The following is a 16,335-nucleotide window of genomic DNA, read 5'->3' as shown; positions in this document are numbered from 1 at the left end:
TTTTACTGAATTCCGGATGTTTAGAAAGAGAGTGCTTAGCAGTAATGAAACATAATTTTAGCTGATGTAATTTTTAAGTGTTTTTCTGCTTATCCCAATAACACCTGGCAGCCATCACTCAAGACACACCTATGCCCGTTGGTGACACATCGATTGGAAAGTTTCAGCCAGGTGCTGGGCCTGAAACGTCACTAAAAGTGACGGTCTTACTGTGTGGTGTGACTTGGCAGTTTGACGTTGTAGCTACACATTGGAAAGCACTTGTGAAAAGAATAGATGTGGATTGTTTAGAAGTCATAGTTTCTAGGGTGAGTTTGCAGGCTGGAGTCCAAGGCAAGAGTCAAATTCCTGTGGCCTGAGGAGGGGTCTGGGATGTGGGGGATGACCGTGGAGAAAGTCCCTAGAGTTATGACGGAAAAAACTGCAGAAGTGATAGGTTGTGTTGAGAGTGTGGTGGAGTATGATGTGTACATTCACTCAGCAAACATTTTCTGAGAGTTTGCTGTGCCAAACTCCGGGCTAAGAGCTGAAAGCACAGAGAGACCCTTGAGGCCTCCTCTTACAGAGCCCATGCTGGGAGGGGCAGAGGAGGGACTTTGAGGGTAGTATGTGTGGTGGGGAGTGGTAGGTCCCAGGGAAGGGTGGGAAGTTGGGGTTGGTAATCATGGGATTCTTCTTCCAAGGAAAGAAGAAGCCTTTGGAAGATTCCAGGGTCAGAGAATTCTAGCCATGTGCTGTCCAGTATTATAGCCACTAGCCACCTGAGGCTATTAAGTACTCAGAATGTGGCTATAATTATAAATAAACACTGGATTTCAAAGACAGTACCAAACAAAAAGAATGTAAAATATCTCATTAATAATTTTTATATGTTGGTTACATTTTAAAATGAATATTCTGGAAATATACTGTATTGGAGTAAAGGAAAATATTATTAAAATTAATTTTACCTTTTCTAGTCACTTTTTTTAAGGTGGCTGTTAGAAAATGTAAATTACACATGTGGGTTGAGTTATATTTGTATTGGACAGCAGGGAAGAGCCAGAGTGTTGGGAACTGAAGGATGACCAGACGTGGAGTGAGGGAGGAGAGGGCGTTGTGGAAGTTCTCAGAAGGTTTTAAGCAAAGGAGTGTCATGAAGGTTTCCACACAGGGGTAAGGGCAACCATATGGCCTCTCTAGGCTGATTTGTATTAGTTTCAATATGAGAGTAGGATTTTCCAAAATGGTTCCAAAATCCCAGGGTTCAATTCTAACTTTCCTCCTTCTCCCAGCACTCTCACATACCTCACAAATCCTTACCAATGTGAGATTGTTTACTTAGCATGCTTTGGTTCCTTTTATTAATTTAAATCATTTCTGCCCTAGGATTTGAAACCTAGCAACATTGTAGTAAAGTCAGACTGTACCCTTAAGATCCTTGACTTTGGCCTGGCTCGCACAGCATGCACCAACTTTATGATGACCCCCTACGTGGTAACGCGGTATTATCGGGCACCTGAAGTCATCCTGGGCATGGGCTACAAAGAGAACGGTGAGTACAGACAGAACTGGAAGAGGCCGAGATGTGTAAAAATAGTGCTGTTCGTCATCACTAGTTTTTTTCTCTTTCCTGTGAACTGTATGAAGTATAATGTGGAGGCTGTGTTATACATAGGTTATCATAGTTCACAGATGAGAAATAATTAATTTTATATTTCCATTGGCTAAAATTATCCACTTTAAAAATTCACTTTTAAAGTTAATATTTTTGAATGTTTATCAAAGTATAACATACTTACAGAAACGTATGCAAATCCCGAGTGTGCAGCTCAATGGGAGCACACCCACATAACGAGCAGCACCCAAGGCCTCCCCAGCCCCGCTCTGGGTCTCAATCCCCAAAGGAAGCCATTATCCTGATTTCCAGCAGCAGAGATTGATTTTGCTTATTTTTGAACTTGATATAAATGGAATAATACAACATGTGCTTTTTGTGTGTAAAATTGGTATTTTTTTCACAGCAAAACTTATTCAAGCAATATCAGAGCTCTTTGAAGCTTAACTTTTGAAAAATTTGTCAAAAAGAACTAAATCACATTCACGTGTTAAAAAAAGAATCTGAAAGTTTGCCTAAGTCATCTGAAATGAGTTGTGCTTCAAGTTTATTCAGATGTTTTATAACCTGTGCTCCCATTCTGAGAGACACAGCTCTGTGGGCTTCCAGTCCTCTGTGGACATGAGAGAAAATTAGGTCCCCTGTTAGTTCTCTCACCCCACCCCCAGCAGCAGGGGCAATAAATAGCCCTCTGCCTGGTCACCTGAGGCCTGTAATTCAGCTGGGCCCCCACAGAAGATGGTGAACAGCCAGAAGCTGGGGCACCTCTGGCCCTCACCTGGAGCCCAGACAAGCCTGTCCCTGTGAGGCCCTGCTGACTTGACAGTTTAAAAAGGATCATTCTGGAGGCGTGGTGTTCATATTTTACAAAAGTCCTGCTGACAAGCTGGGTTTGTCTTTGTTTGGGAGGGGGTTTGAGAAAGGACATGTGTTGGAGGGTCTCTGGCTGGTTTTAATCACCTGGTATTTGGTAGTGGACATCTGGTCTGTCGGGTGCATCATGGCAGAAATGGTCCTCCATAAAGTCCTGTTCCCAGGAAGAGACTGTATCCTTCACAGGGAGAGACCCAGCACTAACCACGAAGGCTGGGGGCACGGGTGGGCATGTGCCTGGAAACAGCTTTGTGGGGACAGGCACTTCTTGTTTCTGGGACTTTGTTTGTTTCTGAAGCTGTAAAGTATTGCACTCTTTGGCACTAAAAGCCCAGATTGCTGCAAACCGAAGGCCAAAATAGAGGTCAGCAATATTTCATACTGTGTAAAAAAGTTCACCCGTTACTAGCAATTTATTTTCCTTGTTTGTGTGTTTAGTACACTGTTAGAATCCTTTTCCTCACCTTTGTTTTGTTCATGGCACTTCATAATTTTGTCATTTCACTTTATTTTCAGTTGATATCTGGTCAGTGGGTTGCATCATGGGAGAGCTGGTGAAAGGTTGTGTGATATTCCAAGGCACTGATCGTATCCTTCCCGGGGGACCTTCCCGGCCATGTTTTCCATAAATACCAAGGGCAGCAGGAGGTCAAAAGGAAAATGTCATAATTCTAGACTGTATTCTAAGGGGGTCTTGATTATGTTTGTTAAATTAGTGTCACACACCAAATGGTTCAATTTTATGTTTCTTTTTTGCTTGACTACCTGTAACAATTTTATTGAGGCATAGAATTAAGTTAAACCAATTTATATTAGTTCTTAATTTTATTAAAAATAGCTTATAAGAAATGTATTTACTCTTTGACAAATGTATTCTGATATTTAAATGAAAATTCTGTTTAGTTAATTCAGTTAATTTAGCTATCTAGAAAGTTGTTGTCTAAATTTAATAGGCCAATAATTTGTAATTTGTTTAATTTGTTTAATATACTATTTCATTAGTTACCAAGATGAATTAAAATATTTTCCTCCAAAGTAAGAACTGAAGCACACTACATAAAGACCTAAATGAAAAAGATTAAAGTAAAAAGTTTGTGAGAAACAATATTTGCTACATTTTTTTGTTTTGTTACTCTTCTGACATTTTGTAGAAAATTTTAGAAGATCCACTTAGGTTATTTTGTGACACACTGGGGAAGTTTAACAGACATTTAAATAAATATAAAATGCAAAAGGTTAACTTATACTGTGGTCAGCAAATCATATTAATGATATATAGCATAAAGGAGAATAGATATATGATAGTTTCAATAGCTTTCTTTTCTCATATTCCTCATATTCTTCCATCTTCAATATTTTTTGCTCTAACATGGTTTTTCACGTATACCCTTTTTCATTTGTGTTCTAACCACCTAAAATTTTCATTAGTCTTTTGATTTTGTTTTTTGTTATGAAAGTGGTCTCTGCTGGCAGATTGATGGTTATCTTTAAAAGAAATTAAGTTATATAGTCATGTTTTATATGTATTTTATTAAAGTAATTTTAGTTTTTTATAGTTTTATGAGGTTGGTTTATTTGTAATATAAATTCTTCACAACACAGACCTGGAATGAAAAGATTTTATTCCTATCATTTTATTTACCTTCCTTGACATTTTTCACATCACAGATTTTATGTGAAGTTAAATACAGCATTTTATTTTGTTCTAATAAATTTTCTAGCAATTTTCCATAGCCTTACCTTAGATTCAGTTGTTTCAATATGTAAAAAAGGAGATCTTTAATTTGCAAATAAATTCATTTAAAAAGGGAAAAGTTGATGTATTCTAAAGATTGGTTGATTGATTGATTGATTGATTGATTGATAGCCATGCCACAAGTCTTGTGGGATCTTAGTTCCCCCACCAGGGATTGAACCTGGACCCACAGCAGTGAAAGCGCAGAGTCCTAACCACCAGACTGCCAGGGAATGCCCTAAAGAGACATAATTAGAAGTATCTACTTAACATTCAGTTTGTCTCAATTTTTAATTCATTTTGTGACTTTCCTTTCTTTAATTAATTAAAGGTTTTCTTCAGAAAGTACAGAAATGAAAAGTGTAGGAACTCTTTGGTACACTATTAAGTAATTTAAAATTCTTTATTTACATATTAACATCTTGCAATGTCAGTAATAATAATTTTATGTATAACGTCACCTACTGTCATTCTCAGAACATACACAGAGATTACATCATTTTCCAAAGACAATTTTGCTAACTTTTTCCAACATTAGATAGAAAAAGATTCCAGAAACCAGATTGCAGTTCTCAGAGATTTGTTTTAGATTCGTAACCTGAGGTAGAAAAGGAACTCCTGTCCCAACATGGCCTAAGAGAAAGAGAAAGCTTTAGGCAGGCACCTCCCAGAGAGCAAGGGACCCTGGAGGCCAGGAAGCAGGTTACTGAGGGAGGCTCACTGACACTGTCAAAAAGGTGAGGACTGAGAATTGAGGGATGGTCACCTGCAACTTTGATGGGCGCAGTTTTCATGAAGTGATGGGGGAAAAGCCTGATGAGAGGATGTTTAAGAGAGAATATGAGAGACTGGGAGTTAGAGATACAAGTATAGACAACTCTGTTTTGCTGCAAATGGGAATGGTAGCTAAGCTACGATGTTCAGCCAAAGGAGAGTGGCTGTTGCTTTAAGAAGGGAGAAAAAAAATTGTTTGATTGGTGATGGAATCCTCCAGTGGATGGTGTACCAGCAAGAAGAAAGACATTACAGGAAGCGAGAGGGCCTCCTCCTTTGTTCTTTAAAGAACATGTGTCTGTTCCCTAGGTTCTTTCACAGTGATGTCATTTTATTTTTCTAAGACATACCTCAATTAGTCACTTTTTAAAGATGCTGTTTATTTGATTCCTCTGGCTTGCGTTCTCTTGTATAATTTTTATGGTTTTATCAATAGAATCCCTTTCCACATTCATCTTGCCAGTTATCTCAAGCCCCAAGTGAAAGAGGCAAAGCTGGTATTGTCTGCATTTTACAAATAGGAAGGTGAGACCCAAGGGAGATTGACTGCCTGACACCTAGTGAGTGTCTAATACACAATGGAGTCTGAAACCCAGGTCATATACTTTGAAAGGAAATGAAACACACTCCTTTGTATTGCAGTGATGGTCCGGGTCAGTGCCAAGTAAAACAGAATGACCTCTCAAAGCTGTCACTGCTCAATGTAAGCACAGCTACAGTGGGAAAGGACATGGTGAGAGCTCAGAAAGTCCAGAGCCTTGGCTCCTGCCCACCCCCTCATGCACCCCATCCCTCCAGGCCTGCCTCGCAGGGGTGGCTCCCAGCTGTAAATTGAGCAATCAGATAGGTCTCTCTACTTTAGGGAGCTTTAGATCTAACATAGTTTTATTATGAGAACTGATTTCAATTTGCCTATATAATTACTACCTAATTTCATGTTTAAGCCTTTCAGTCATAGGTATTCTTCAGTTACAAGATAACTTTATTTTGATCTAGAATGGGAAGGCATATAGACTTCATCGTGTTGATTTAATAAACTGTGATCAGAGTTTATAAAGATGCAGAGTTTTTTTTAAATAGTCTTAACTTGGAGCCCAAACCTTTTTCGAATATTATTTCAGAATGCTTCTGCTGACCCAGTGAGGTGGCCTGGTTAATTACTTGTTGATAAGTATAAATATAATTTAAGTTTTTCTTTGAATGATGCTACTTTATGTAATATGAATATAAGGCATTTCAGTTGTATTTTCCTCAAGAGACTCCTTAGATATTGATCAGTGGAATAAAGTTATTGAGCAGCTAGGAACACCATCTGCAGATTTCATGAAGAAACTTCAGCCAACTGTGAGGAATTACGTAGAAAACAGACCAAAGTATCCTGGAATCAAATTTGAAGAACTCTTTCCAGATTGGATATTCCCATCAGAATCTGAACGAGACAAAATTAAAAGTAAGATATCATTTTTTCTTATACTGGGTGAAGCTTTCACTTTATGTTTGCATTCTAAAACCTGTGAACATTGAGAGACAAAATAGTTGAAACCCTCAAAGTCATTTACAGGTAAGATGAAGGCATTTCAGAAAGAAAGCTTAAAGACCTAGAAGTTTTGTCCTCAATAAAGTGACGTAACTGAAGCCTGTGGTCAAAATATTTACATCAGTCTGAAAGACTCTTATGTTAATTACAGCAAATGGAATTCAAACAGTTTTCAGGTATAAAGAATACTTGAATACAGATTCTAGCCCAGTTGAACAGTCAGAAATTTTAAAAGGCTCCTTCTCCCCTTCTCCTGTGCTTATCACTAAGTGTTTTAAGGGAAAGAATAGATTTGTTTCTCTCTACATCAAGATAAACTGTGCCTCATTCAGAAAAGCCCCATCTCTTCTTTGCCTATACTAGTGAATTTTAATTGCTAAAACCTAGGTGAGCCTTATATTTAACCAAGTTATCGAAGTTGTTGGATTTTTTTCTAACTACTAATCTCTAGATTTTAAAAAAAGTGTATGTTGCCAACATTGTATAGAGGTAGGCAAAGCAGAGGTATCTGTGAAGTGTTCTATACTGTGCAAATATGAAATCATTGTGTGGCTTAGTCTGTTCTAATTTCACTTCGATGTGGCATCAAGAAAAAACACTTGCCTCTGCTTCATGCCTGCATTCTTGGCAGTGACACCCTTAGCTTAGCTCCTGCACCCTCCCTGGATGTGGCTTCTCAGCCTTGTGCCCTGTCCTTCTCCCTTCCAAATTCAGAAGCTGAAAGCACATTTGAAAGCCTGGTTTGTAGTGGAAGTGGCTGCTTGACTTACTGTTAAAGAAAAAGACTCTAATAATCTTGAAGCTATCAACAATTTCTCAAAGTTAATATATTTTTGTTCTGTCTCTGCTATCACATTTAGTTCTTTATTGTGTGATTTTCAGGTTAACGCTATTACTTTATTAATCTAATATTTGTTTTTACCCTAGCAAGTCAAGCCAGAGACTTACTATCAAAAATGTTAGTGATAGATCCCGACAAGCGAATCTCTGTAGATGAAGCTTTGCGTCACCCTTATATCACTGTTTGGTATGACCCTGCTGAAGCAGAAGCGGTAAGCATCTATTTTGAAAAGACTTATGTGTAAAGGCAGGGCATACATTTCCTTGGACCTTCTGTCTGTTAGTCTGGAATGGGTACATAAAGTCCTAGATTTAAAAGGACTCCTGATTACAACGAGGCCATGTAACATGGCTCACAACCCCTTTTGGGACTCTTGTTAGTGGGGCTCTACTCAGAGTACCTCAGGAGTGAACATGCTTATGCTGTGGTGATATAATTATCTTCATTTATGCAGATGCTGATGTGTGATCATAATATCACCTTTTTTAGGCATCCATTTGTGTACCTGGCACTGTGCCTTGGGCTTTGCTTTACATCATCTTGTTTAGGCACCCAGTCAGGCTAAGAAACTTCCTGAAAATCACAAGTTTGTTCATCCTTCCCCAGAGGTACCTGCTAGGGGGGTTCCACTTCTGAGTTTGGTGCTCATGTGCATTTTTCTGTAGCAGCATTGGTATGGATGGTCTTTAGTTGGAAGTGAAATAACCACATAGTGGCATGCTCATTATTATGTCTTGGCCTATGCATTTAACCACCATTTTAAACATTGTTTTATATGAAAAGAATTTGATTTATAAACACATGATTTTAAGCAAATTTTTGAAGCAGTCCATTTATGAATTGGGGGTTGAGTTTGGGAGTTCTAACAGGAAGAAATATAAACCTGAAATGTGTTTTGCAGCTTCTGTATTTCATAGCACAGTACCTTGTCCAGGGTGGATCTCTAAGAAGCAGCCTGTGATTACTAATTTTATAATTACATTTGGGCAGATGTCTTTAGAGTGTGATTATTAAGAGGACTATAATGCTCTATTTTTTTGGTTAACTTTTCCTCAATTATTTTGATTCTGAAACTGATGGAAATCATACTTATAAAGAAATCTTTAATAAGCCAAGTATTTAATGAAACTACATCCATATTATAAATATTTTAGAAGTCTTACAAAGTGATTCTTTTTCTTCATGCCTCATTATTTTTTTAACTATTGACTTTAGCTGTAATTTAACTTTTAGCCACCACCTCAAATTTATGATGCCCAGTTGGAAGAAAGAGAACATGCAATTGAAGAATGGAAAGGTAAAGACGGAACTTATTTTGATTGTTACTTATGACATTTCTTGCAATGGGGCAAGATTTTTAAAAAAGTGTATGTTGCCAACATTGTATACAGGTAGGCAAAGCAGAGGTATCTGTGAAGTGTTCTATACTGTGCAAATATGAAATCATTGTGTGGCTTAGTCTGTTCTAATTTCACTTCGATGTGGCATCAAGAAAAAACACTTGCCTCTGCTTCATGCCTGCACTTTTTGACAATAGCCTTTCTAAGAGAGGGTTGAGAAACCCTGAAGCCCATTTATCCTCTCTCTTCCTATTTCCCAGTAGAAAAAGAACTTGAAGATAACAGAATTAGAGAGGAACGTGTATGAATTGCATATTATTTGCTTCAAAAGAGAAAAATAAAGGCTTTTTCACACAATCTTACATTATCAAATCTTGGTTTGTAAACTAAACTCAGTGATTGTATCACACTTACCTTGACAACATGTTGCAAATTGTTGAGTAACCCCAATTCACAGGTCTCTGTAAAGCAGACATGGGAGACCCCACTGGGGTCATGTGAACTTCTGCTGTATTTGTAAGCCATGTAGTTATGTATGTGTTTTAAAATAAGAGTTTGGGGAAAATTGCAGATCAAAAATATGCAGATAGTTATTATTACCACTCTAAGATTAACCAAACAACCCACAGCAAACTAAACCAGTAAAAAAGAGGCTGAACTAAAAATTTTTCATTAAAAAGAAGAATCAGTAGTAATTGAGAACTATGGTCAGCGCAAGTCAAACATGGTGATGTGTCCTTCCCAAGAGCCCCTCCCCGGGATATAGGGATACCAACAACCTGCATGTGCACACACCCATAGGCCTCACTAACTGCTTGCAATATGCTAATTTTATTTCATGAATAGCAAAATTTTAGGAAGCTGCTTAGTTAATAGGTAATTAGTTTTTCTTACAAATCAAAATTGAGGAAAACTGAGATTGAAGCCAAGAAAAAACTTAGGTAATTAGATTAATTTCTGACCAGTCTGGAGGGGTTATTATATTTGGAGAACCACAGTAAAGATGGAGGAAAACATGTGCAAAAAGATGTGAGAGTATCCAGTACTTAAACTGTTCTGTTAGAGCCACTTTGCTAGTACTTTCCCTCCCTCTCTCCCCACCTCTCTCCCTCTGTGTGTCTCTCTCATTCTCTCTCCCTCACCCCCACTTTGTAAAACCCCCATCATGGATCCAGAGCTGCCATACATTTTTGGCTGTCTTTTTTTTTTTGGCTGTGTTGGGTCTTGATTGCGTGCGGGCTTTCTCTAGTTGCGGCGAGTGGGGGCTACTCTTTGTTGCAGCGCACAGGCGGTGGCTTCTCTTGTGGAGCACGGGCTCTAGAAGTCCAAGCTTCCGTAGTTGTGGCACGCGGGCTCAGTAGTTATGGCTTGCGGGGTCTAGAGCACAGGCTCAGTAGTTGTGGCACATGGGCTTAGCTGCTCTGCAGCATGTGGGATCCCGGACCAGGGATCGAACCCATGTCCCCTGCATTGGCAGGCAGATTGTTAACCATTGCGCCACCAGGGAAGTCCCTGGCTGTCTTAATAGCTGGGTTGAAGAGATATAATGGATCAAATTATATTTTGGTCTAGGTAAACTATATTACTTAATTGTCTATCACAATTAAAAATAGCACATCACAGTGCCCTTGGAGTGGTTCCAATTGATTTGGAAGCAGTATTTTGAGATGCAAAGAAACTGATGAAGCATTTTAACTTGCATTTCTATTTGAAGAGCTAATTTACAAAGAAGTAATGGATTGGGAAGAAAGAAGCAAGAATGGTGTTGTGAAAGATCAACCTTCAGGTTAGTGATTGCTTTAATAGTTTGACTGCATAATATTTTTCTTTCCCTATTCATTTTTTATAAGTGGCAACAGTGTGTTAAGTGCCAGCTTGACCAGCATTGGATTTGAAAACTCCTTATGTGAAATAGTCTTCTCCTTTTCGGTTTGTCCTGGTGGTGGCAGCTAACATTTTACTGTTGTGCCAGGCAGCGAACCAACTATATTATAAACATTCTTGTTTCATCCTTGTAACAGCTGCTGTCAGTTTTGTTAATAGATAAGGAAATTGAATTTAAAGCCTTTTCAATGTGCATGACCCTCGTTGTACTGCCCCTAACCAGTTAAAAACGAAAATTAATGTGAATCTAGATAAAATGGAATTGGGTTTTCTTTTGAGAAAATTGTTCATATAATTCTCTCATCTTTCTACATGTTTTACTTAGTGGTAGAAGTCTGACAATTAGGTAATTGTATGAGTATTAAAGACATAGTATATATGGTGTCCTGTAGGGTTCTACTTAAACAAAACTCTTTAGTTATATTTATTTTCTCACTCCACTCCCACTGGAAAGTGCATGCACACACACACACGTAAGTACATGTTGGACTGCTTCTTATTCTTGAATTTTATATTCAGCATGATAAATGTGTCAAGTGTCTAGAGATTATATAACTTCAATACGAATTTAGGTGCTCGTTGTTAACTCAGCACAAATTTAAGACTTACCTCTGGGAACCTGGATGTTTTGTTTTTGTTCAAACCAGACTAAAATATAGATAGTAGGAAATAGGATAGTTTCATTTGCCTTAACATGTCAGCTTTGGGGATTTAGAAAGCAAAAATAAAATGAACAAGAGTCCACTAATTTTTTTTCCTTTTTTAATTTGCATGTAATCCTTCTTTTAGAAGGTATTTTTATTGCAAAAGAATTTTTCAAAGGTTGATGCTTTTTTCCTTGGACTAAGTGTTTATGATTATAATTGAAATGTCTGATGACACTTGAATCCTACTTGGGCTTAAGCCTTTTGTGATACTGATAGTTTTAGGATAAATTCAGCAATTTTCTTTTAATATCTTTTTAAAACCAGCAGGTATTTTTAAAGAAGTTAATAACATGATTATACATGAGTACATGTATGATGTTTAGCCACTGGGAAGAAAGAGAATATTGCAGGGAAAGACGGAGGAATAATTGGGATTTTGAGCCTAAAGAAAGACTCCAGGAAAAGTTCAAAATATATAGTCAAGTAACTTCTTGCTTATACTAATAGTATAGGAAACTACAAAAGGACAGAGCTGAGAAATGACCTGAAGTCTCGTTGCCTGGATTTGCAGCAATGTCGTGCCTCAGATTTTATTATATTTGGTTTTCTTAGCACAGATGCAGCAGTAAGTAGCAACGCCACTCCTTCTCAGTCGTCGTCTATCAATGACATTTCATCCATGTCCACTGAGCAGACGCTGGCCTCAGACACAGACAGCAGTCTGGATGCCTCAACAGGACCCCTTGAAGGTTGTCGATGATAAGTTAGAAATAGCAAGCTTGTCATCAGTGAAGGAACTCTCGCTTCCATGGGCCTGAAATACTTGGGAGTTGATGGAACCAAATAGAAAAACTCCATGTTCTGCATGTAAGAAACACGATGCCTTGCCCCTACTCAGTCGTACTAGGCTTGCCTTGCTTAGATTATAAAATGAAGCAGATTATGTCTAAAGAAAAAAAGTGCAAACCACACTTTTAGAGATTTTGTTCAAGGTCATTTCAGGTGAGCAATTAGAATAGATGAATTTTTTCTTAAGTTGTACAGTAATAGTGACAGTTTCTCATCCTCAGTAACCGTTGGGACTTATATGCATGTGACCACAAATGCTTGCTCAGACTTGCCCTCTAGCACTTTGGAAATCAGTATTTATAAAGCCAAATAATCTTCAAGGTAGTGCTGCTTCTAGAATTGTCTCTTAATCCTCTTAAGTAATTTGGTGTCTGTCCAGAAAAATAGATTTATGTGTATTAATTGGCCACCATCATATTATCATATATTACCTTCTTTTAGGGTATGAGTTATTTTCTTTCGTATTTCAGAAGGAATATAATTAAATCTATAAATTTAAAATGTAACTTTTCTTAAATTTGTCATGTTTGGGGCTGAGAATTACCACTGCTAAGACCAGGACACTTTGTTTTCTCTAAATTGTCTTAGTCTAGGTGACTGTACATTCAGCTTTACTGCATGATAAAATTTTAAGTTTTGTTTTGTGCTGCTTAAAACATATATACCTTTAAAATTCTATCTTCCCTATCTCTTTTTTCTTGGTCTTCTGGACTTATTAATTTAAAATGCTACCTAGAACTTCACCTTCTTTATTAGCCACCTAATACCTATGTCAATAATATGATGGCAAATAGATTCTTGAACCCATCACCTGCTGTTAGAGTAGAATTTTATGAAGTGATCACTGAAGATGATTGCAGTCACTTACTAAGTGCTTGCTTTGCTTGAGCCTGGACTGGGTCCTTTCTTACCTTCTGTCACTCAAGGTGAGATACGTGATTTCACAAGGCAGAGTTTCCCTCTTCCAACACAGCATTCTTACTTGACTTTCTTCTCTGAAAGAAACCACATAAATCCCCCTTTGGTCTGTTTTAGGAAGCAGACTGATTCAGAATGCCTGTTTATGGTTTGTTTTCCACTTTGTGGAGGCATTTCCTTTTCCTAAGGGAAATCCATGAATGTTCTGGAAAAACTTCTGAGGGATATGGAGGAAATACCCTAAAGGGTAATAATTAACTATTGAACATTTTCTGATTTTTAAACTGCTCACCTGAAATTGATACTTTCAGACTCATATGGAAATCATTCAAAGTTCAGTAAAATACTGGGTATTGAAGTGTCATTGCAGAAATGGAGTTACGATGGTCACATACGGCTACCTGTGCTCATAATGCTTTTCCCTTGAGCTTATTCTGTTACAAATTCATATCTTGTGTTTAATTATTTTGGAAGCTATTGAATCAACATTGTTCACATTCTTTAGAATGTGTTCTGAGGAGGAACTTTGATAAGAAAGTTTATTATAAATATTATCTAAAATATATGATTATCTCTACACCAGTTGTATCTTATTGGTCTTATCACTGGAAACTGGAACCCTTGATGAACAAAATTAATATTGAAGTAATAAATAGTTTTATATTGTGAGGTTTAGACACATTCAACTATAAGATGGAAATACTAACTTGAATTGAGGCAGAAACACCTATTACATGGCTTAGGATTATTTTGGTTTTGGAGGCCTGATGGTATTGTGAAGCAAGTTATCACTATACATATATAAACATCTTAAAATGGCCTCCTCTCTAATACACATTCTTTAAAAAGGCTTTACTAAATCTATCTTTAAAGAGAAAAACAAAGGTGAGAGTTTTAAAAATACATTATCTGTCCTAGGCTTATGTATATGCAGCACAGGGATGCTGAGGGCGCATCAAGGTTTCGCTGGGTGATTGTACATTCAGCCAGGCGTCATTTGTAAGTGGAGCTAGGTGCCGCACAGATTGGCTTTCTGCTCACTCATTCCTCTGTGTGTTCACGGATGGAGTCCGTGATGGTGTGGACGGGTTTCCTGCCAAGACCACCTTCCATCAGAGATCAGTGAGTGCACCTAGGACAGGCCACAGGGCTGCAGACAGCCGAGCTCCATAGAAATACCTCACCCCACTTCAGGGTCCTCCCTCCTGAGCCGAGATGTGCCAGGGCCCTGGTGCAGTGCAGATGGTTTCAAACTGCTCTCCATAGATAAATGCTGATGTTGGATAAAGAACTGAAAAATTATGCTCAATTTTTCATCTTTTCTATTTTATTTTTGTAATTTATATTGTACACAACCCTGAAGTAACTATTTTGGACACATATTTTTATAAACCAGGTAATTTATTATTAGCCTGGAATTTGGACTAGGTTCGTTTTGTTTGTTGACTTAGTTTTTTGTTAAAAAGGAAGTGACTGCCTCCCCTATGTCAGGTCTTGATTTCAAGTACAGGTTCCAGAGAGCAGACAGAGTCTGTCAGAGTAGGAGAGCATTCTCAAAACACATCCTGCTCAGTGTTGATCAGCTGTGGAAACAGGAGATGGAAACAGGGCTCTGTGTTTATCTCTGCACCCTGAAACTCAGAGCCGCAGTGCTGAAAGGAGAAAACCCTTGGCAGGGCTCCTTACTGACACCCAGAGTCCATAGTTGAAACACTGAATGGGATACTGGTTTAATCCAGATTTGATGCTGTGTAAGTCATGGTAATGATGTATGATGAATTTGTCTGGTTGATTTCTAATGTAACTCCTCTGGTGTTTCACACTGGTAGTAAACACAGGTGTGACCTTTCAGATTGCATATCTCAAAAGTAACATTGCCTAATGTTTTATAATAAAATATATTATGTGTGTTTTGATTGGTGAAAATAATACAAATACATTTTAAAAGAGAAGTGTATAGCATGTCCAATTTTTGTGGTGTGTTTTTAAGTGACAGTTGACTGTGTATTTCTACATCGCCATCTCTGATTACAGATTTAACATGAACACAGGTAGATATTGGAGTGTCATCATTTCAATCAATATTAGCAAATGTTTTTAAATTGAAAAGCAAAACATTTCTGTTAGATCTCTTACTGAAAATATTCTGCAGATTCCTGAATCTGAGTTTTCAAAAACATGCAGTGCAAAATCGAGTATTCGGAGTAATTGTTTTCTCACAAGCTGTGGCCAGAAGAATCCACCAATCCGTCAGTCTTTCCTTGTATTACTTCAAATCGTTAATGGTGCTTGTGTGCTTGTGGGTTTTGTTTTTTTTTACATCTTTATTGGAGAATAATTGCTTTACAGTGGTGTGTTAGTTTCTGCTTTATAACAAAGCGAATCAGTTATACATATACATATGTTCCCATATCTCTTCCCTCTTGCATCTCCCTCCCTCCCACCCTATCCCATCCCTCTAGGTGGTCACAAAGCACCAAGCTGATCTCCCTGTGCCATGCTTATGCTTCCCACTAGCTATCTATTTTACGTTTGGTAGTGTATATATGTCCATGCCACTCTCTTGCTTTGTCACAGCTTACCCTTACCCCTCCCCATATCCTCAAGTCCATTCTCTAGTAGGTCTGTGTCTTTATTCCCATCTTACCCCTAGGTTCTTCATGACAATTTTTTTTCTTAAATTCCATATATATGTGTTAGCATACGGTATTTGTCTTTCTCCTTCTGACTTACTTCACTCTGTATGACAGACTCTAGGTCCATCCACCTCATTACAAATAGCTCAATTTCGTTTCTTTTTATGGCTGAGTAATATTCCATTGTATATATGTGCCACATCTTCTTTATCCATTCATCCAATGATGGACACTTACGTTGTTTCCATCTCCGGGCTATTGTAAATAGAGCTGCAGTGAACATTTTGGTACATGACTCTTTTTGAATTATGGTTTTCTCGGGGTATATGCCCAGTAGTGGGATTGCTGGGTCATATGGTAGTTCTATTTATAGTTTTTTTTAAGGAACCTTCATACTGTTCTCCATAGTGGCTGTACCAATTCACATTCCCACCAGCAGTGCAAGAGTGTTCCCTTTTCTCCACACCTTCTCCAGCATTGTGCTTGTGGTTTTGTGCATGGATGAGCCTCTTTCATTTTGCTTCTGGTTTTGAGGCACTTTAGGATGTTTACTACTTAAAACCATAGGAATAGAAGGGCCCACAATGGCTCACTCTCTTCACTGCTTTAAGGACTAGAATCATTCCAGATGGATGAGTATCAATCTTAATTTTAAAGGTTTCTAGAAAAGGAAAACATTTCTCTTGAAAATGATCTAGGTTCCA

The 16,335-nt window shown here is 37.9% G+C and overlaps 1 protein-coding gene across 3 annotated transcripts in view; it reads left to right on the top strand.

The window, feature by feature from the left end:
* Positions 1–14,057, top strand: part of MAPK9 (mitogen-activated protein kinase 9) — a 58,274-nt gene extending 44,217 nt beyond the window's left edge. Inside the window, exons 6-12 of one of the 3 annotated variants that reach the window (XM_060008251.1) lie at positions 1,369–1,534; positions 2,987–3,058; positions 6,247–6,429; positions 7,444–7,568; positions 8,591–8,654; positions 10,412–10,483; positions 11,846–14,057. In XM_060008251.1, coding sequence (XP_059864234.1) covers positions 1,369–1,534; positions 2,987–3,058; positions 6,247–6,429; positions 7,444–7,568; positions 8,591–8,654; positions 10,412–10,483; positions 11,846–11,988 — 825 coding nt within the window. In that variant the 3' untranslated portion in view covers positions 11,989–14,057. Of the gene's footprint in view, positions 1–1,368; positions 1,535–2,986; positions 3,059–4,138; positions 4,432–6,246; positions 6,430–7,443; positions 7,569–8,590; positions 8,655–10,411; positions 10,484–11,840 lie in introns of those variants that run through there. The other 2 variants (XM_060008252.1, XM_060008253.1) reach the window with 2 other exon arrangements.
* Positions 14,058–16,335: the final 2,278 nt, after the last annotated feature.

The sequence above is a fragment of the Delphinus delphis genome, chromosome 3, assembly GCF_949987515.2.
Source record: "Delphinus delphis chromosome 3, mDelDel1.2, whole genome shotgun sequence".
Taxonomy (NCBI): domain Eukaryota; kingdom Metazoa; phylum Chordata; class Mammalia; order Artiodactyla; family Delphinidae; genus Delphinus; species Delphinus delphis.
Note: the sequence above shows the minus strand (reverse complement) of the source record. Positions and strands in the feature narration are given on the sequence as shown.